General features: G+C 34.8%; 1 protein-coding gene across 1 annotated transcript in view; it reads right to left on the bottom strand.

Annotated features, from left to right (window-relative positions):
• The window catches only part of TRRAP (transformation/transcription domain associated protein), a 170,470-nt gene that overhangs the window by 37,619 nt on the left and 109,080 nt on the right, over positions 1-23,771 (bottom strand). Inside the window, 5 exon segments of the mRNA XM_078152903.1 lie at positions 1,790-1,991; positions 9,491-9,591; positions 10,189-10,454; positions 11,015-11,210; positions 21,274-21,465. Of these exon segments, the coding sequence (XP_078009029.1) occupies positions 1,790-1,991; positions 9,491-9,591; positions 10,189-10,454; positions 11,015-11,210; positions 21,274-21,465 (957 nt within the window).

The raw sequence follows: 23,771 nt of genomic DNA, 5'->3' as shown, positions 1-23,771 counted from the left end.
AGATAAAAATGAAAGCTAGTAAAAGGATGTAAGTTCCTAATATATAAATGCAATTTCATAACAAAGAATGATGAATAATTGGAATTATATGTATTATTTACTGACTATGCCAATAAAACAAAAATGAAGATACTGCCTAGATTCCATATTTAGAACTATATCAAACTATCAATGAAATATTTCATAAAGCTAGAGGGGAAAAAAGACTTTGAAATTCATTTGGAAGAATAAAAGAAATAGAACCTCAAGGAAAACGATGAAAAAAATATAGAAAGGAGGAAAAGCACTTCTATAACTAATTATATTATAAAGCAGAAATTGAAACTATTCGGTACAATTTAAAAAATAGAAAATCAGATCAGTGGAACATATTACATAAGAAAGAATCAGAGATAACTGAATTCAATAAGCCAATGCTTAATCTGAAAATATAAATTATTTGAGGAATAATTACCTATCTGAAAAGAAATGGTGAGAAAACTGGTAAGTAGTTTGGCAGAAATCATATTTACACCAACAGCTGATGTCATATAGTATAAAAAGCTCAAAAGGGGTAAGCAAACTAAATATGAGAGGTCAAATGAAGATTAGACAAGAACCAGATGAAGCTACCTTTCACAGTAATGGCTAAGGGAAGAATTCTTTTTTTCTTTCTTTTTTTTTTTTTCCGTGAGGCAATCAGGGTTAAGTGATTTGCCCAGGGTCACACAGCTAGTAAGCATTCAGTGTGAAGTCGAATTTGAACTCAGGTCCTCCTGACTCCAAGGCTGGAGCTCTATCCACTGCGCCATCTAGCTGTCCTATAGGGGAAGAATTCTTAAGGCGCAAATGATACAATAGATAATTTCAAATACATGAAACTTAAAAGCCTTTGTAGGTAGAAAATCAATGCATTTAGGATAAGAAGGGAAATTGTCAATTGGGGAAAAATCTTTGCAACAAATATCTTCAATAAGGACCTGATATATAAGATACACAATTATATTAAGACTAATAAGACCAAATACCATTCCTTCAGTGGTCAAAGGATATGAACAGTTTTCCAAAAAAATTGCAAGAATTAATAACCATAAGAATACACTAAACTACTAATAATGCAAATCAAAACAACTCTGAGATTTCATCTCACACTCAGCAAATTGGCAATTATACAAATAGTCAACTATTATTCAAATGAGATAATATTTGTAAAAAGTGCCTTGCACATAGCAAGCACTCCATAAATGCTATAAATTCCCTTCTCCTTACTCATAATCAATCCACTCATTCCCGTAAAGCAATATGGAATTATGCTAACAAAGTGATGTTCACACTCTTTAGACCCAGAGATCCCACTGCTAGATAAAAACCCTAGGGGAGGACAAACATACACCAATGTGCTGAACATGGAACCAAAACGAAAGATTCTGAAGCTAAATCATAGTTCCACGTAAAAATACAAGTTATCAACACTGAGAACAGCAAATATAGCTTTATTCCAATATTATTCTTGTGTAAGAAACAATTATATATTTAACTTGTTTCTTTCTTGGAAGATATCAAAGAATGAACTAGCATGAGTCCTATCCTAATGGAGCTTATAATAATGATTCTAAATCTAAAACGCTATTTCAATATACCTGATCAAATAATACAGATAGTAGTACTATTGTTAAAGAGTAAACACTGGGAGTTAAGTTCAACCTCTATTTGTATTTATGGACCCAGAGGAATTCTGCTGCAATGACATAAGGTTTAATTAATTAACCAACAAGTATTATTAAACATGCATGTACTTCTCCAGTCTTACCTTGGCTAAGTATTTTCTTGATTTGCTCTCATTCTGATGTCGACATGCATGTAAATAGCAAGTGATGGCAGATACACCAAGGTGAAGCTGTCGCTCCTTCACAAATATATTTTCCAAGTAATCACCCCACATTGCCCAGGCCTTCACCAACACATCATGCATTTGTACAGCTGCTGAGAAAGCTTTGTTTGCCTCCTCAGACCTATCAGAATGCAAAAGGTTAAAATATGAATCCAAACATTTTAAAACTTGGTCAGGGGGCAGCTAGGTGGCACAATGGACAGAGCACCAGCCCTGGAGTCAGGAGGAGCTGAGTTCAAATAAGGCCTCAGACACTTGACACTTACTAGCTGTGTGACCCTGGGCAAGTCACTTAACCCCATTGCCCAGCCAAAAAACCCAAATATTAAAAAAAAAAACTTGGTCAGATTTTCAAGTGAGCAAAACTCCAAATAACTCAAAATAGAACATGTCCAAAAGATAATGGAATTACTCCTTTTAAACTAACAGTTAAAATACAATTCCAGAATCTAAATTTATCATTTTAATGACTAGATATATTTGCTGAGAAACAGGAAAGAGAAATAAGTTGGGATAGATTAGTCTCAGTTCCTTGATCTATAAGATGAAAGGACTGTAAGGTTTCTAAAAACTCTCAGAGTCTATATTCCTGAGGAAAGATATACCTTTTTACCATAAGATCCTTCTGCAGAACTTGGCTTACAACTCCTGGATGTGTAACCGCAAATTCTATAACGCTTAACTACTTGCTAGCCATCTTCGTTTTCATCTAAAGCAAGTTTAGCCCAATTCCTTACTGATCAAACGTCCCATTGTGGCCTTGACTAACAAGCATGTCAGTATTTTTAATGAGCAAGTGACTGAAGCCCACCCTAGCAATGGTTATAGAATTGTATTTCTAAACCAGCAAAGCCATAAACAGTTCATTAAAGTCCCCAAATGGGAAGATTTACATTTTGAGAGACAGTACTAAAATAATTTCAAACAGAAAAACAAAATGGACCAAATAGCTTGGAAAAAAAAGAGAAATATACCAAAGAGATTGCACCTAGACTGGCAGATAAAACATTCCAACTTAATGGACAGCACTGAAATAACTCTGAAACAGAACTAATGCTATACTAGAACAAAGTGTCTTACCAAAGGTGAAAAGGATTAATTTTTAAGTTTTCCTTTTAAATTTCATAGAAAACATGTTGAAATGTCTATTAAAACATACTTTTGTTCAAAATTTTATAATGTTGGGATTTAATTTTGTAGAATTACATTTAATTACTTGCCAAGCTAAAAAATTTGACAATCCCAAGGAAGCATAATTTGACTAAAACACTTTTCTATAGAAACACTGCTTAAAAAATTCTTCTTTTAAATAATCTTCTAAATTTTGTTAGTAAAAGTGAACCTAAAACCAAATTTAATTCACCATATTCCAAATCTTCCCTCATGCCTTGCCATTTAAAAAAAAAATCAAGAACAAAACTGAACTGGTAGGTCACATAACAAAACTGCATTACAGAAATGATTGCAGAAATTCAATGTTTTGTGCTCCATCTGCTGGAAGCACAGGAGCACACAACTAGATAACAATCACAGAGACTAAATGTTAGTTTCAACTAAAACAAGTCCTACAGCTTAAACTACCTGCTGCTAATAAGGAGACAGATTTTGTTTCCAAGACCAAAAAATAAAAGGCTACATAATATACCTTCTAAAATGCAAACACTAATAAAGATACGGTGATATAATTAAGTATTCAGTACTCAAAAGGCAAAAAGTTTTAACTTTTTCTAAAGTATCTCTGATCTTCCTCTAAGGACCTCAAAAACTTTAAAGAAAGTTACTGAGCTCTTTCTCTACTTATCATGACACTGTCTCAACATGAAGTAGAGATTGCCTATGTCCGAGAAGACTACAACAGTAGAACCCAGGTTCTGGTAGGGCTTATCAAGATGGAACTGCTCCAAACACAGTCTTTATGTCTATCATTAGAGAATCTGTCTAGCTGAGTTTAGAGAAGCTTATCACCAGTTATGGTCACCAGATAAATTTTCTGGTCACACCAACTCATAAAACAGTATACAGTATGGCATGTAGAGGTTTTAATTTACATCTGTGTACCACACAGATAAAATCCGATTCTTAAAGTACTAAAGGGAGTAATGAGTTATTACTAACTCTAAACAAACATTTTTGAAATCCTTTTGAGAACTATTCATTACAGAGATTTTGATTTGATCATAGCCAAATGACACTAGAGAACTGAGCTTCTAAACATTCTTATAATCAGAAGCTGAACATCACAGTTTTAAAAGCAGTATATGAGAACAGTGAAGTCTTGACTAACTAGCTGCTGCCCATTTGGGTCCCCAGATTATCCTGCTCACTTTAGACAAAGGTATAAGATTCTGCCCCAGTCTTACTCTATTTACTAGGTTCCATTATCTCCATTTACCATACAAATCTCACTCCCTAGTCTGCTCTAATCCCATTGGTTCTAGGCTTTCTCCCCTCCTCTGTGCCATTTCTATAGTTTAATCTCAATTTGGGTTTTGATTTACTTCAACTGTGACCCCCCCCCTGCCTTGTGAAAAGCAGAAATAAGAAGAATCCATTGTTAAATGCCAAGACCACTTCCCTCCCACAAAGTCAGAGTATACAAAATTCCAAAAATTAGTGATGCCTATAAAAATACTCAATAAAAATATTCAGGTGGTTTTATAGTTTATTATAACATTCTTTTTTTTTCTGACAGGAATGCTTCTATTATCTGTTTTTATTACTTAAGTTTCCAGTTATTAGGCAGAAAGGTATAATGCCATTTGGTGCAGCAGAAGGTGCACAGGATTTGGAGGCAAATGGTACAAACCTTAACTCTGCTACTGATTATGTACATGGCCTTGGTAAAGTCACTGAACCAACATGGAACTTACATAATGAAGAGGATAGAATAGTTGATTATGATTAGATAATAATTAGCTAGCAGTTTTATAGTGCTTTAAGGTTTATAAAGTACTTTACAAATAACTCATTTGATCCTCACAACAACCCTCAGAGGTGTTATTATTATCTCTATTTTATAGATGAGGAAATTAAGATAGAATGATTTGCACAATATCACATATCTCAGTATCTGAGGCCATATTTGAACTTAGCCAGGCCCAGTCCTCTTTGCTACCTTATTTCTAAGGTTAATTTCAGCTCCGAGATCTATCTACCTTTCAAAAAGAAGGTATACGTTATTAAATAGAGAAGGAAAAGAATGGAAAACAAATAATCTAAATTACTAGATACTAGCAGTTGGCAGCCACAATAAAATCAGAAATAAACATCTCTTCAAAAGTTTTTAATAAACACAACAGTACTAGTTCTATTATTCAGGGGGTCCTCCCCTAGTCTGTGGATTAACCAGTACCTCCTCCCTAGATTTTGTCTTGGCTCTTCTGATTGCTTCTTAACACTTCTATCAAGCGGAACTCCCTAGTCATATTTTTATTCATAGGAGATTGTGGGCTTTGTGAGTGAGAAGGCAGAAGATGCTAGTTAAAACAGTCTGCAAAGAGATTTTTCATTCATCTGTGCTATCCCTGAATCTCATTACTACAGATTAAGTTAAGTGTTTCTCCAAAAGATACCTGATTAGAATGATATAAAAAGAGTGGACAAGAAAACATCAAGGGAACAAACTATCTTAGCATTACCCAAAGAATTAAAATCTCATCCTCATATCATAACAACTAACTTCATTTAATGATTAAAAAATTTATAAAATTCATCACCTATTTACACCAGATGTATTCTTTTCATATTTATAATACCATTAAGAAGAGAAATTAACACTTTCAAGAAATCTTAGGTTAATAGTGCTCTTTCCTTTTGTGTAAAAATTTTCAAAAATCAAAAATTGAGAAAAATTTTAGCATATTTAAAAAACAAATCCAATATACTTAAGTTGTAAGAATTATTTAGGACTTAAAAAAAAGAACTGAATACTGTTTCAATAGGAGACCACATAGCTGTGTAATTATGATCTGTGGTAATGCAGAAATTAAAATGACTAGCATTATGGAAAACATGATACAAATGCAAATAACCTTGCCTGTCAAATAGCTTATTAAAAAACTAATTAGCCTCTATATTACACAGCCTCTTTATTTTCCCCAGCAGCTTTCCAAGTCCTTGGTTAAGCTGCTCTGGCACAGATTACTATGGGAGCAGCCTGATAAATGACTCACTTGACCACTATTTTCCATTTCTAACAATAGTTGTCACCACTGTGTGATCCTCTTATCTTCTACAAGTTATCTGTCACTCTGGCACCTCTGACAACTCTTTACAGGCTGCTTTTAGGTGACAAAGATGGACAAATATATATTCATATGACCGTTAATTTCTATCACAGTTTATATTTTGAAAGTTATCAATCGTTGGTGGGGACTACAGGACTCAAGAAGTCTTTTCATTTCCTCATTCATATTATAATATATCAAGAACTCCTGACGGATATTGCTTCCACCAAAACTCATCAAAAAACCATCTATGCCCTAGCATATAGTCTTCGTGAGTTGCTACAGCCAAAATATTCATCATCTAATAGTCAACCCTCTTCGTTGGTAGTCCTTCAATGACAAAAGACATAACTGACCACAATGAAATCACCTTTATAGCAGGTTCAGATTGGCCAAACTATGAACTATCCTAGAACAATCTTTAATAATAATAACAGCAATTTACATTTATATAGCACAGTAAGGTGTTTAAAGTGCTTTCTTCACAATTCATAAGAATTATCATCTTCCTCTTATAGAGAGGACCAGGGACCAAAGAGGTTAGGTTATTTGCCCAAAGTTAAAAAGTAAAAGAGCTGGGATAAAAGCCAACCTGATCATAGCATGTTACTTTCTCTTTAAAAAACTAAGCATTGCATTATTATTTCACATCATGCTAGAAATTCTAGCTGAAAAAATAAGACCAAAAAAAAAAGAAGATGAAAATATAGGGGCAAAGAGAAGGAAAAATTCTCCATTGCAGTTGATATACTGAGACAATATTGTCCCCCTCTTCAAGATTCGATGAAAAAATTCATTGCAACAATTGCTTCTGTAAAGTAGGACAAAAAAGAAATTCTAGAAATCAGCCTTTCTAAAGAAAACTGAAAAACAAATTCAGAAGGAAGAATAGAGAAATTCCATTCAAAATAATTAGAAATAAAGAATACATTTGGGTGCAATAGCAAATTTGAGTGCAACCAATAGCAATATTTGGCAGTGGTATGAATGATAGATTAGAGTGGAAAGACTAGAGGCAGAAAGAGAAGGTTATTGAATTAGTCCACAGAACAGGTGATAAAATCTTGAACTAGAGTGATTTATGGTATAAGGAAAGAATAGAGGACAAATACGAAGAGGTGGATTCAACAAGATTTGGCAACTGGGGTGTAGAGTGGGAAAAAACGAAGGGTGAAGGATAATTTCTAGGTTGTGAACTCTGGGATACACTAACACAGAGGATGGAACATGAATGATGATACTACAAAGGTGGATCATTCGAATAGGTAAGAACTACATACAAGAGAGTAATGTTATAAGAATTCAGGGAGAAGACAGCATCCAGAGAGAAGGAGATGGTCAGCAATGTCAAATGCTACAGAGAGGTAAAAAAGGATAAGGCTTGAGAAAAAAGGCCACTGGATTTCATCAAAAAGAAAGCGAAGGTTAAGAAAGCATATAGACAATGAGTCAGACTTTTCTGAGTCTGAATGTAAACTTCTGGGCAGCAAAGAATGTTTTTGCTTTCTCTTAGAGGAATTCAGAGAAAACATGGGACTATGAGCAAAGCAAAAGAGACTGAGAAGGGTTACTCAGTTAAGAAAACAGAAGCAACAGCACATACAATGACAACATAAATTTTAAAAAGCCTTTTAGTGCTTTATGACTTTTTAGTTCATCTAAACTCAGATTAATAGTAATGAAGAAACTCGGCTGCAGAGAACATAGGATAACACAGATATCCCTCTTCTCAGGAGAAAGGATACAGATTACAGGTGAAGAATGTTATGCATGCAGTCAGTGGTGGCAGTGGAATGCTTTTTTTTTTAAGCAAAGAAACCCATTTATCCAAATCATAGCAAAATAGAAATCAGAGAAGGTATACATGGGAGAATATATACCAGACAATACAGAGTGAAGGAGCTCTCCCACTGGGAGTTAGATAACTCAGCTCAACTGAGAAAGCGAGTTCTGGATCTTACTAAAGGGGAAACTCCCCAAAGTCTCTCGAGTAGAAAGCTGGAAATAGGTACATGATGGAGACCAACAACCCCTCTCATGTTTTCTCAGTCTCTTTTTGTGGAATGCTTTTAAGGAAATTTTTTGTTTGTTTTAAAGAGAATTCAATGAGGGAGGGTATGTTAGCAAATAACTATGATACAAAAAGGCCACAATTAATTTTTTTTTAAAAAATTAAGAAAACCAAAAAATTAAAATTTTAAAAGTGCCAATAAACTTGGGGGGAACATGAAAGGGCCTAGGGTCATCTCTATGCCATGATAAGGCACGAGGGTAAAACTTCAGTGAAGTGCCCAAATACCAACTAAATATTCTATTAATTTATTCGTGCCAGTATTTTTTAAAAAAAATTTTTCCAGGGCCTGGTAGGAATCTTAAGATAATTGTAAATAAGTATTTATTTATATATAATCATTCTATACCTTTTTCTAAACAGTTCAGCCCACTGATGATAGAGTACAGCTACTAGCCAATAATTTATGGATCTACAAAATATTAATCAAACATTTCAGTTTTTGTACAAATATATTAAAAAACTGAATTTTTGTCCTGATTTTTGACACTAACCAGCTGCATGGGATTGGAAAAAATTATGCCAATTCTTAAAGGCCTCACTTTCCTCAATTAGAAAATGAGAAGGCTGGACAAAAAAGATCCCTAAGGGCCTTCCAGATCTAAAATCCTGTAATTATCATAATCCCATAATGTAAACACATTCAATTATAGCCAAAAGAGGATGTTAACATATACTATGATTTATATAAACAAAATCATTTTTTTAAACTGAGCAAAAACTTAAACACTGTACATCTGAATCACTGAGTGTCATCTCGTTTCTATGGATAACTCCAGTTATTTTCTTTTAACAAATATTTTATTTGAAGGATTATTTCTCCAAAAAAAGTAATCTTCAGAAAAATCCTCTCTATCTACTACTGAGTTCAACAGGAACTGAATCAACATTATAGAAGTTTTAAAGGTTCACTCAACTGGTTTCTGAAAAGCTTTTTAAAAAAGCACACCAAACAGGGGCAGCTAGGTGGCACACTGGAGAGAGCACCAGCCCTGGACTTGGGAGAACCTGAGTTCAAACGCGGCCTCAGACACATAAGACTTACTAGCTGTGTGACTCTGGGCAAGTCACGTAACCCCAATTGCCTCACTAAAAAACAAAAACAAAACAAAAGCACATCAAACTGACTTATCAATCTCTGTTGAAAGCTACTATCTTGCTATGAGGTACTGTATCTGACACGTTATAGGGGAAAAGCAATTTCTTGCCTGAACTTGGTACTGGCTTTTCCTCCTGAACGACGTCACTGCTTTAACATTTGGATGCATTATTTCTGTTACACCTATCTTATATGGAGACAGTTCATTTGCCTAATATACATACTTGTTAATCTGTGCCAAGAACATTCCCTTTAAAGCATAAAATTCAGCCGTCATCTCCTTTGTGAAATACTTCAAGTTTGTGGATTCAATGACTTCAAGGCCCTGTTAAGAGAAATTGTGTGTCTATATGGGAAAAGTATTGAAAATGAATTCCCAGATCAGTAATGTAATAAACAACATAAAAGACTGATGGAAATAATGATCTCCTTGAGAGCCTTCACCTAACCCACCCTTTACTAGAATACAATAATATAGTTATGTCAATTTATTGGCTGTCAATTATCTAACAGTAAAAGATTTTAACTAAGTCACTAATTGACAAATTTTAGTCTTAGAAACTTTAACTGCATCATTAACATTTTTTGAGTCCAGTTTCATTTACTCATCCCAATATTCCCTTTCATCAAATAAATTAAACTCAAAATCCTAATTCTGAAGTTTCTGTAATATAGTTAAGGAGAAAACAAGCAAACAGTGGAACTTAAGTCGTACAACATAATTAAACGACTAGTTGCTATATATGTGTGTGTGTGTGTGCGTGTGTGTGTGTGTATACATATATATAAAAAATTACACTATTCTTTTCAAAACACTCTCTCTCAATTCCTTGAACATGATTGTTTTCAAGTTTCTTACTCCCTTGTTTAATTCATGATTGGAGATTATGTTCAAAAGGAAGACATCCCATTAGCACTCTACCTGCATACATTCATTTTTGCCCATGACTCCAGCCAGCTGGAGGTAGCATTTGACTTGCTGTCGAATCTTCTGAAAACAATCCACAATAGGTACCGTAGGAATAGTATGAATACGGCTCAATATATCCAGAGCTACATTGACCAGTCCTTGTTTTCGAGCAATTTTTCCATACTGGATGATGGCTGAAGCTGATGCATGAACCCCAAGCATAGCATTATTGGAACTGGGATCATGCTGCGAACTGTTTTCATAGGCAGTTACAATAGCTAGAAAGCAAAGAAATAAGCTATTAGTATAAGTTAAACCAAGACAGAAAAAAAGTGTCATAATAAGGTTTGTTAAAAATACAAAATGAATATATGGCTTATGAAAATGGGAGATTTGTGATGAACCCAAGCTACTTTCACTGTGTATCACACTTACATATTTTTTTCATTAAAAAACACACTGCACTCAACATCACTACCTTAGCTAATTACACCATGAAGGTTATCTTGTAAAACCTTGACCACATGAGCCCAATAACATGCTCTGGAGCTCAAGAGTAGAGAAAGGGGGGAGAACAAAGAATGGGGCAAGGTGAGAGCAGCATCATAGCTGTTCCAGTTCTTCCTCAGTGACTCAGAGTTCTGAGAAAAGTGACCTGACCCCACATGGTTCTCACCATCTGACAAGCTGGTGACCCCTGTCTGACTCCATTCTAGTAACAAAAAGTGGAAAACACCATCCCCTCCCCATCCACCTCCCCCACATAACAACAACAACAAAAACAGTGGGTTGTCTGGAAAATTACATGATGAATGCATGCCGGACCAGGTAGGTTTACCCTGGTAATGATGTTGTCTCCACATGAAAATGCTGCTCCAGTGAGATAAATCATCTGATACAATAGGTAACCTATTCCTCCAGGTCTTTACTACAGTCTTCATATCATGGAGGCTGTTGTTCCTTCCCAAATTAGTTGGCTGTAAACCAGCATTTATCTGTGCAGCTTCCTGAAGTTCAATGATTTGCTGAGCTGCCTAAATAAAAGAAATATTACTAATACATAAGTTATTTCTAAAGAATAAAACTAGCCAAGTGTGTTCCTGTGACTCTAATTATTTAATCAATTACCTTCAACTACACATACACATCTTCATCGGGGGCAAGTAACATTTATGTTAACACTTTAAGGTGCACAGAGTAGTTTCATCACACCTATCATATGAAGAAGGGAGTTATCACTCCCATTTTATAGATGAGGGAACTGAGGTACAGAGAAATTAAATGACGTATCCAGGCACACAGCTACCAAGTGCCAGAAAATAGATTTAAGTTCAAGAAAACCATGAGGAAAAGCATTTAATTTTCTGTCTATGGACTCTAAGAAATATTTGGGGCTGAGGCAAAGATGTCATCTAATTTAGATGAGCCATATAAGATATTTACTTTTCTTTCTCTATAAAATCAGCATGCTTATCTAATAGAAGTACTTTCAAAATGGAGTAAGGAGATGAGAGATTTGTCAAATTAGTGTCCATAAAGCAGGAAGATGTGGAAATAATTATAAAATTCATCAACTCATACAATATTTATTAAATGTCTGTTTACAATACCCTGTCCTAAACATTTGGGTTAATAGTGATGATTCTGATGCAGTTTGTGGCCTAAGGAGATTAGCCTGAACTGGAGAGGCCAATGCCACTGGTAATAAAAAAGAGGAGACATTTGACAGATATTCCAAAGCAGGAAAATCTGGAGCTTAATCAGACATGAAGAAGAACAAGAGGTCAAGGAAGACAAAGGATACAGCTGATGTTTCACAAGCCTTTATTACTAGAATAGAAATAAACAAAGATGTTTTGGAGAATGAGAAAGTTTGTCTGTAGTTGGTTAGAAATATAAGCCAGGAGAATCTGAAATAAAAGGACTAGCATAAAGATTTAGTAATTATCCACACAGAATAGATGGAGGGTAAGAGTGAGAGCAAAACTGGGGGGGAGGGGAGGAAAATAAACATTTACTAAGTACCTACTGTGTGTCAAGTACTGTGCTAAGTACTTCACAAGTATTATCTCATTTGATCCCACCTGATATTTAAATGGGGGAAGGATAGTTCTTTACTGTGTACCCAATAGGTAGCTTAACTAATATGTGGGCTAAATTACTATGTCTTTGTATTTCTGTAAGCATTTAGCACTGAATATACATACTAAATATTTAATGACTGTTATTTCCCAAGGCTCCAGCAGAGAGGACAAGGAGCAGTCAGAAGCAGAAGAGGAGAACTGAAGAACAGAGTGTAATGGAGACATGCACAGGATTTTGGGGGCAGAAGAACTGAGTTCCAGTCCTGGCACTGCCACCTATGCGAACGTGGGCAGGCCCTTCACCTCTTTGGGTCTCAGTTTCCTCACTGGCAAAAGAAGAGGTTTGGTTTAGATAGCCTCTTCTGACTTCCAGCTCTTGACATCTTCAAGAGTACTTCTAGCGTACTAATTTTCAGAATAAGATTGTAGCACCCATCCTGCTTAAAGTAAATAAATAAAAAGGAATCTAAAGCTAATAGTTCTTGTATGGGAACTGAAACGTTAATTGTATTTCTCTAAAATCTCTAGGCCCTCTTTCAAAACCCACATATCTGATTACAACCATAAGCACTTCTATTTTGTTGACAGCAGAACTGATACCAAAATGCTTTCAAATTAGGTTGTAGAATTGTTTCTATGGAAGTCATCTTTGTTTTCTATAAAACTGTTATATACTGTTATAACATTCCACAGAGCCAGTTAGATCTTTATTTACTATTAAAATACACATACATACACATATGGGTATCTACTACTAAGTGACAGACTTGACTAGCAATACAAATAAAGATAAAAGCATAAAGACCATTTCCCTATCCTTAAGAAAAGGCCATAGTTTTCCTACAAAAATTATTTGACTGGGATTCAATCAGAGAAAGTGAAGAGGCAGATGGCATTTGCAGAGGGACACTCTTGGAAGCAGAACTTGGGTTCAAGTCCTGTATCAAAGACATCCTAAACTCTCAGGGCCCAAGGCAACTCTCTAAATTACTTACATAGTCAATTACATACATTTTATGTGAAAGCTTTAGAAATACTTATTTTTAAAAATATATTTTATTTTCCTCCAATTGCACATTAAAACAATTTTTTAACATTTGTCTTTTTTAAAGTTTCTATCCGTCCCTCCTTTTCCCTTTCCCCCTCCCTGAGATGGTAAGCAATGAGATATAGGTTATAAATGTGCAATCATGTAAAACATTTCCATATTAGTCATTTTGTACAAGAAGACTCAAATAAAAGAAAAGAAGGAAATAAAAGTTACTATGGTGACAGGGAGGACCAAGGCAAAACTTGGGAGGACAATAGTGTCAAAATGGCTACTGTAAAACCTCAAAGAGAAATGTAATTGGCCAAATGGAAAAGGAAGTACAAAAGCTCACTAAAGAAAATAATTCCTTAAAAATCAGAACTGAGCAAGTAGAAGTTAAGTATCTTGACTCCATGAGACATCAAGATAAGATAAAACAAAATCAAAAAAGTAAAAAACAAAACAAAACAAAAACAGAAGAAAATTTGTGAAATTTGTCACTGGAAAAACAACTGACCTAGAAAATAGATCTAGGAGAGATAATATAAGAATTACTAGACTACCTAAAAGCCATGCTTAAAAAAAAAAAAGCCTGGAGAACACCTTTCGAGAATTTACCAAAGAAAACTGTAATGATACACTAGAACCAGAGGGCAAAATAGAAAGTGAAAGATTTCACTGATCACCACCTAGAGATCCCAAAATGAAAACTCCTAGGAACATCACAGCCAAATTCAAGAGCTCACAGATCAAGGGGAAAGTAGCCAAAAAGAAACAATTCAAATATCACACAGCACAAAGAGGATCACTTGGCAGCTTCCACAATATACTGGAAGGCAAAGGAGTTAGGATTACAATCAAGAATCACCTACCCAGCAAAACTGAATGTAATCTTTCAGGGGAAAAAATGGATATTTAATGAAACAGAAGACTTTTAAGCATTCCTAATTAAAAGACCAGAGCCGAATAAAAAAATTTGACCTCCAAATACAAGATTCAAAGGAAACACAATTATGTTATTTTAATTGTAATGAGTTTTCATACAGGAAAACATCAAACTATATTCTAAAAAGGAAAAAAAATATTTAAAGAGAGACAGTCTCAAAGCCAGTAAGAACTGGATTTAAATAAGTCCCGCTTATGAAACATACTGGATGTGTGAACCTAAGCAAGTCTCTTAACCTGTCAGTGCCCTAGGCCAGCAGTATCAAATTCAAACCCTGCAAGCCATGTATTGACTTTAAAAAAAACCACCCACAAATAAATATTATCTTTGTTTAATTGTATGTTTATTTATTTTGTTAAACATTTCCCAGTTACATTTTAGCATGCTTTGGCTAAACTCAGGAGTTTTGCTTGGATAGTTTTGTGGTACAGGGTTTGACAGCTCTGCACTAGGTATCTCTTTAGGACTTAAAGTTGAAGACAAGGTTTCAACCTGCATTAGTAGAGGGAGTTTCCTCATCACAGAATGAAATTATAAATCCAATCCCTATACCTTTAATATACTTTATAAATACAATACTACAATAATAAATATTTAGACATTAAAGTGACTAATCATATTATTACAATACCTCCCATGAGAAGTTAAATTTATCAACTGATTCTGCATATATCTTATTGACATACAACATATCCATATTTTCCAGATAGTTACAAACCACAGTACATATATATGGCTCAGTAAATGTTAATGTGGGAGGAAAAAATTCACTTTAATAAATTACACACACACACACACACACACACACACACACACACACACGTATGTATGTTTACTTATCTATTTATTTTGGCAGAAGGGAATTCATTTTGAATGAACATATTAGAGATTTTTGGGATTCTACAAAAAATGAGTCATCTGTTGTCACAGGACAAATTCTGAAATCCACAAATACTAAAGGTAAGAGACTAAGTTATGAAAGGAAAAACAGGAAAAAAATTATTTTTGTTGAACTCCTAATTCCTGGTGGGGAGGACTGACAAACTTAACTAAGTTGATGACTTCATTTATAATTAAAATAACATACTTGTTATAGCTACTTTCAGAGAAAAAACTTAAATATTAACTATGTCAAAATAAGCCCACAGTTACATAATTAAATTTCTTAAAGCAAAATAACAAAAACTAGTCTGGGAGTTATTAGGCAAAGTACTGCTCATCCAACAGCTTAACTTCTATCATTTATATTTAATGTACACACCTGACATTAAATGGAATTACTGAAATACAAATTTGCTACTCAGCTCTCACTTTTATCATTCAAGACCTACTTTCGTCATTTTTATACTGAGGACAGATGGATAGACGATATGATAGATAGATAGATAGATAGACAGACAGACAGACAGACAGATGGATGAATGGATGGATAGTAGGTATAGAGATCTTTACTTATATCTTGACAATATGTACAGTCATATTCTCACATATTCGCAAACAGGGAAAGAAGTGTAAATGGACAACCTGGGGCCATTATATATTATATTACATTATATACTATGCAGTAATACTTTAAAAGTGATATTATTGTCATTGTGATATTTTTCAACAGCTGGAATGAAATAACTTGAAACAGTCTTCAGAAATGACTTCAGTCACTCTTGCTTTCTTATTTGACTGTCAAAGAAATGGAAACAATTGACAGCTGTATGCAAGGATTTCAAAACTAATAACAAGCATTTGTTTTAATTTAAATTCCCCTTCTGCATTATCTCCCAATAAAAGTGTTAGATGATCCTTATGCCATGCAAATCTTGGTTTTCTTTCTTAGAAAGTTAATAGAAGACATCTTTTCCCAGAATAAGACTATTTCATCTGCATTAAAAATTTGTTGATCAGTATATCCACCTTCTTCAATCACTTTCATCAAAACATTAGGGCATTTTAGCTACCACATCCACACTTCACTGGCCCCTTCTTCAGTTATCTTAAAATGCAACTGAGCTTGATTTTTAAAGTGAACCAATCAATTCAAGAAATAAAAGTTTCTTCACTATCTACTTCATTTCCATTTTCCTTCACTGTCTTAAATAAACTTGAAGCTTCTGTCTGAATGGCTGTTCTACTAAGAGGAATGAGCTTTTTCATTGCAAATGTCAATAAAAAGAGTCCATTCCTATCACTATAACACTTTTATTCCTTGTTGTTGTTTGCAAACCACAAAAAGATGATACAAGTTGTTTTTTTAATTTTGCTTGAGGGTTTTATAATATTCTGTCCCTTAGCTTCCAACATTCTAACATCTCATCTTGTTTTAGGGTTACTAGGACCATGGTCATGCTATTCAATTATATCAAATTTCTGTCCTAAGGAAATACCAATCCTCTTCCTTTTTGCACTGGCAGAGTGCCATTTGAAGTGTTCTTCCTTTTGTCCATTAAGGACTGTGTGTGTGTGTGTGTGTGTGTGTGTGTGTGTGTGTGTGTGTGTGTATCTATCTATCTATCTACCTATCTATCTATCTATATATACACATCTATATCTATATCTATATAAAAACATTTAAACACTTCCCAATTAGATTTTAATCTGGTTCTGTCAGGAGTTTTACAGGACCCCTGAGGAGGCCTGGACACCTCTGATAGAGTACACAGAAGCATATTGCACCTACACACAATGATGTAGCAATGTGTTAAAACCTTCAACTAGCTCATGTGCATTTCATTAACTGAATTTCTGATTGCATTAAATGTGTCCTAGTATCATTTTATAATTCACTCTAAATCAAATTTTTCATTATTTGAAATCTTATCAATCACAACTTGGTTGCCTAGTTACAGTTTCAAAAGGGAAAGAATGCTAACAAGGGCTGGGATTAAGAAAGGCCTCATATAGGAGTTGGCACTAGAGCTTCTAGAAGCTCCCTTTGGAAGCTGTGGGAAACAGCCAAGAAGTCAGTCTGATGGGAACAAAGAACACGTAAAGGGGTGGGAATGAGGATTAATATGAAATAAGACTGGAAAGACAGGTAAGGGACAGATTATGGAGATCTTTAAATGCCAGGATGACGATTGTGTGTTTTATCCTAGAAAAAATAGCAAGCCACCAATAATTTGTGAGTAGGAGAGTGACATGATCAGATCTGTGTTTCAGGAAAATCAATATGGTAGCAATGTGGAAGATGGATTAGATAGAGCAAAGACCAGAAAGAGATACTTCAATTAGAAGTGTATTAAAACAGTCCAGGTGAGAAGTGGTAAGGGCTCAATGAGGACAGAGGCTAATATTTGACATTTTCTATGTGCATAACAACTTGTTATTAGGATATTCATAAAACAATGGATAACAAATGTTTCAACAATAAGCAAACCAACCTTCTTGGAGGAATGGAGAAGCCATCACTACTACTACTACTACTACTACTACTACTACTACTACTACTACTACTACTACTACTACTATTAATACTCAAATGAATAACGCATCTTATTTATTTAGAAGTTCTCTCTAACCACACCAAATGCAATTCACATACACTTGTCCATTTTCCTTTAAGTTCACCATAAGGGGTCCAGGATAGGTCCAGTGAATAGGCTAATGGACTTCTCTGTTTCCTTCTGACATCACAGGGAATCAGTGGAGCCCTAAGACTGTCCACCCTAACCATACAATTCTTTGATGTAATTTTTCTACTTCCGTTCTTCTTTGCAGTGCCTCAGTGTTACAGTCCTTTCATTTTCTTGCTGTTACGTAGCAATACCGGTTGGATACTGATATTAGAGAGAAGCCTTTGCTTTCATGGGAAGTTTGGAGTCTTTAAACATGCTTTGTAAATTCCCTAATGCGATCTAGCCCACTTTCCTTTTCTTGTTCAATTCTGGGTACAGCTTGGAGTCATCATTTGTACTACCCAGCCGAGGCAAGTTCTATAAGATATCCACCCAAATGAATGTTGTAATCTAAGCAGTCGACATTCATCATCTCCACAAAGTCCTAGTCCAATACTTTAGTACTGCATATAGCTAACCCCGAGTTCTTGAAGGTTGTGCCAGTGGAGCATAAGCTCTGGCAGGTTCTACCATGATTGAAAGGCTTTGAGCATGGTCCAAGTAAAAGATGAGACTTGTTTTCCAAGAACCAACCTAGCTAAGAAGGGAGAAGCTCATCACTAAGGTACTGGCCACTTGAGAATAAATTTTTTGACCACGGAAACCATGAAACAAAGAAAATGGAAAATGGCTCCCAGTCCTAAGCAGCTCCCCGCTGCTTTTCTATGAACGGTGTCAGAATGGCTGGAGATGAGGAAGAGGGTGCTTGTCTTCAGAACATCTAAAACTTTATTTTGACTCTCAGTATTCTAAAAGTTAGATATTTATCCAATAATCAATGAGTGGATATATTGCTAGAGGACATAAATCAAATCAATATTGACATTCCCACTATGAATAAAAGAAGTGGTAGCTAAATGAAAGCATGGTTAAGAAGTACTTCTTGGAGAACCAAAGAAAGAAGCTGACAGGGTGAGTTTGCTCATATATGCAAAAGCATCATTTCATGGGATATCTGGCCACTTCTACTGTAGTTTTAGTAAAAATTACTTCAGAAAAGTTCATCATAAATTAATTGCTACTCATATATCAGGATTAGTTGCTAGGAAAGAAGGGGTAGAAAAATTCTACAAACAACTTAAGACCCTCCAGATTCTTTCAATGTACACTCTGATACTTGGCGACTTCAATGTAAAGGCAGAAAAAGGAAAGGATGAGGAGAAATATATGAGATTAGGAACTCAATTACAACAAAATCTTACTGAGAAGAACGGTAGATGATAAGCAGAGATAAAGCAATGGAAGGAAAAAGAGTTTTAGGAAAGAATGGCAAGATGGTCAGCTAAGCAAAGTCATTGCAAAGATAGTTAAAGACCAACAAACAAGATTTATAAAAATGATTATTGATAAGCCTTTTTTTCCATCAAGGATGAAGCAGAACCACCACACTTGGGACAATAACATCACAATTCCTGATGTGATCATGCAAAAGGCAGAAATGGCACTGAAGAGAACAAAGATGAGGAAAGTAACTAGACTGGACCAAAGATTCTACATAGCAGGGCTCCATGCTAGGGACAATACAATTTTAAGGGCATTGAGGGATCAATATACAAAGGTAGCTAAATGAAGGGAAAATATTATAAGCATATAGAAAAAGACCTTACTAATATTGAAAAAAGGTGACTAAGAGAACATCAGTAACTACTAAATTAGATGCCTATACTCCCCACCCACACAAAATCTTTACAATTATCTAATTATGAATAAAAGAATCTTCAATGAAAGTATTAGTAGACAACAAGCATGCCTTCCCATTACTAACAAACACACAGCTTTAACATCTCACAACTGAATAAAAAGATATAGAGAATATAAGATTCCACTGTGCTTATGGCTTGATTATGAAAAAAAAAGGATTTGACCTGGTAGAGGAAAACTCTGCCTTACAAGCTCTTTTTCAACAAGATATCTCTCAATCATATTTCAAAATAATTCATAATTCCTTGAAAGATACATTAACAGAATTAACTCTGTTCAAAAGTCTTCTGACAATAAACTTTAGGTGAGGCATGAAAGAGGGAACAGTACTCCTGCCAAAGATGTTCACTGCTGTGATAGGGAAGAAGCATCAAAGAATTCAAGTTTTTGATTGATTCTCTATGCATGGTAAGGTTCTCCAGAGGCTCCTCTTGGTGGATGACACTATACTGACTACATCAAGCAGAGCCTTCTCAAAGTGATTTATAATCCATGCAAGAAAGACCATGTAGATGATTATATCTATTTCCAAATCCTAGAGGTCTAAAAATTCAAGTTTCATGGGAGATAATTCTGTGATGAATGTTGAAGGGGCCTTGAAATGAAAAGGGCAGTAACACAAACCAGGATCTATCAGATCAGGAGAGGGCTCCCTATCAGTTTCCCTATGTCACACAAAGCCAGAGAAAAAGTACTAGTGAGTAGATAACCAGGCAGTAAGAATGCCCTTGTCCAAATTTATAAAAGTAAGCAAAGTTTCTATTAATAATCCCATATATATTAAGCAATGAAGGCAATCTGTGGTAAACCATGTGCAACTACAGAGACAGGTTTGTTATAAACTGCTTATAAAGAGATCTCTAAGCTCTATGATCCAGTAAATACAAAATGTGTACTACTGCTTCTCTTTTACCAAACCTCAGTTTTCTTCCTTCCCCAACAGCCTGCTCCAAGTTAATGGGAGATGTAGGCTTCACAGGGGAATGAGGGGAAAGGAATAACCATTTATATAGTATCTCTATGTGCCAGTCACTGTACTAAGTGCTTATATTAACTCATCTGATCCTTACAACTACCCTGGGGGGTAGGTCTCCATTTTACAGTAAGAAACTGAGGCAAACAGGTAAAGTAACTTGTCCACGGTCATACAATTGCCTGAGGCCAGGTTTGAAATGGGTCTTCCAGCCTCCATGCCCAATACTCTCCCCACTGTACCACCTGGCTGCAAAAACTTACCTAGTGTTTTGTTTTGTTTTTTAAATCTGTCTCAGGTCAAATAATTGGTGAACTAGAATGAACACTCTCCAATCCTCTGTTATCCAGACAACAGAGAAAAGACAAAGTTTCTTACCTTCTTTATTTACCAAATTCACAATCCATATCTAAGAACCACAAGTTTACAAGTCTCACAAAGACACTAATGGATAAACACAATTTGGTCTAATTTCATGGGCTTTTTGACACATACATTAATGAAAACTTAATTTTATAAAAATAGGAAACAGATTGTCACAGCAAGGAAAACACCTAACTGCTCAAAGTATTGCTCAAAGTCGTGTGACAAAACAATATAAAAATAAGACTAACCAGTAGTAGTAAACATCATAAACGATGCTTACTACATCAGACACCATCTACCCCCACCTTCCTTTAGTTTAAAAAAAAAAAAGACTTCTTTTCGAAACTCTGGGTATTAAAGTGTTAAACGTATTTTTTCCTTCATCTTACCTGAAGAAGGGGAGTGTGTACATGGGAAACCACATGAGGAAGTCTTCGCCATTCTCGAATGGCCAGACTGCTAGCCATCTCCACAAGACGTTCAATGAAGTTAAGCTGCTGTTCTTCAGGGTGGCAAATAGCTAAGTATCCTCGATACATATTGACTTTCCATGCCATCTCTTTTGGGCAACTAAGTTCCACCTAATGGAAGAAAAAAATCAAGAATATCTTTCTTCAAATTACCATTGAGGAAACTATAAATTACCTTGTCCACTTAGACAGAAAGAATGCTATTTCTCAGTAATATCGGTACAGCAGGATGTGCATTTCTTAGCATATAGAGGCAATGTCATTTTTTTTTAATAACCAACGAATGTATTAACCTGGGTAACTAATGAAAATCACTTTGCTTTGGTGTTAAAAAAAATTATCTGGTGAATATGATTCCATTTTAGCTATTTTCTCCTTGTTCTTTTATAATCCAATGAAGAAGGGTCAGATAAATTCCAACCAGGAATCCAAGGAGATATTCCCAAAAAGCTACTTTGTGCTTTAGGAGATTAAATTGCTTTATAGTTCAATCATCACAGCCCAGACACCAACCAGCAGGTGGACTGCAAGAGTAACTTCTTAGGTCAAAGGGAAAGTTCCAATGGTCAAAGGTTGGGTCTTCCACTGTTATAGTGACTTAATGTGACTAATGTCATTTAAAATAATAGAGCTTTTTAAAAATAATAAGTGCTTGATTTCACATTTTGTTTTTTATTTGTTCCACTGTTTAGAAATTAACATTTTTCTGGTCTCAATATAGCTTTTCTTTTTAAAAGTAGAGGACAGAAAAAAGCATTAATAGAGAAATTAAAGTAATGATTTTAGATTTATAAGTCTTGCTATACATATATTAATAGACACATATAGAAAAAAGTATATACATATACATTCAGTATTTGAATATATTTTTTTAATGAAAATTAGTTCAATTTAAAGGCCACAGTGTTTTTGTGCTTAACTTTTAAGTGGATGATTAAACATTTTGTAAAAACTTTAAATACATCTAAAGAGCATGTTCTACTCATAAAAAATATGATGTTTATTAACACTGTCAAAATAAAAAGTGTGATATCTGATTTAGAAAACACAAGGCAAAACATAAAATAACACTGGCATATCCTACTAACAGTACTATAACAAATACTTTTACATGAAATCTGCAACTGAAATTGTTTAAATTTTTAGCCTTATCTCTATCATCCATTATAAATGTTTCATTACTAAAACTTCTCACAGTACAACTGACTAAAACAAAAACAAATGGGTAATTACTGATAGCTGACAATTCTCATATTATAAACAACTACAATTATTGCCAATCAGAAATAACCAATTCACTCATTTTCAACATACGGACAGGAAAAACAAACAAAAAAACCATATTCCACTCTCTACTCCACAAATATACTCTTTTGAGTATATTTTTTTAAGCCAAATGATCTCTACATGGCACAAGAAATGGTAAAGACAGTCATAAGATCAGTGTTTTCCTTTAAAATTGTAACTAGATCAACAATATAACAGGCCAACTGTTGGAAGGCAAAAACAGCCATGTTATAGAAATCTTCATGTCATAACAGCATTCCTCAAAATGAGATAAGAAAAGTGCCTTATGTTTAACAATTTATGTAACAATATTTGTAAAGATAGATAACTGGAAACCTTAGGAACTCAGATAAACCAATGATCAGACGTAATTCTAAACAACTCATGATGAAAAAAGCTACCTACCTCCTGAGATGATGGACTCAAAACGCAAAAAAAAAAAAAAAAGACATATTTTGACAGAGAGGTAATGGACTCATTCAGATTCAAGAGAATTTTGGGCAGACATGGTTAATTCAGAAGTTTTTTTGCTTAACTACATTTCTTGTGAGGGTTTTTTTCCCCCCTCAATGGGGATGGGGTGGGGGAAAAGAATGAGAACAAGAAGGATTTTCATTAATTCAAAAAATGAAATTAAAACCTGGGTGAATAAGTTCAGAAGAGGGTAAGGGTTTTGTTTTGTTTTGTTTCGTTGGGGGGGAGGCAGAAGGAATAATGAATGCTGTTTTAGACCTATTAGGCTTGAAATATAAAAAAAAAATCCAGTTCTAAGTGTCTAACAGGCAGATGGTGACACAAACCTCAGGAAAGAGATCTGGGGCTACATAAGTAGATCTAATAATCATCTACATTAAGATAACTGAGCCCATAAAGTAGTTGAGATCACTAAGTCAGTGACTTAGAGATGAGGTCTTAGGAAAGAGCCTTAGGGAACACTCATACTTAACGGATGTGATGTGGCTAAAGAACTGGCAAAAAAAAAAAAAGAACTAATCCCAAAAACCCAGATTGGATAAAACAGTGGAAGACTGGTAAACAGAAAAGTCAAGAGATGAGGATTGAGAAGAAGACATTAGATTTGGCAATTAAGAGATCAATGGGGAAACTAGTGGATAGAGCAGGGCTTAGAG

The sequence above is a fragment of the Phascolarctos cinereus genome, unplaced genomic scaffold (genome assembly GCF_003287225.1).
Source record: "Phascolarctos cinereus isolate Bilbo 61053 unplaced genomic scaffold, phaCin_HiC Scaffold_4;HRSCAF=312, whole genome shotgun sequence".
Taxonomy (NCBI): Eukaryota; Metazoa; Chordata; class Mammalia; order Diprotodontia; family Phascolarctidae; genus Phascolarctos; species Phascolarctos cinereus.
Note: the sequence above shows the minus strand (reverse complement) of the source record. Positions and strands in the feature narration are given on the sequence as shown.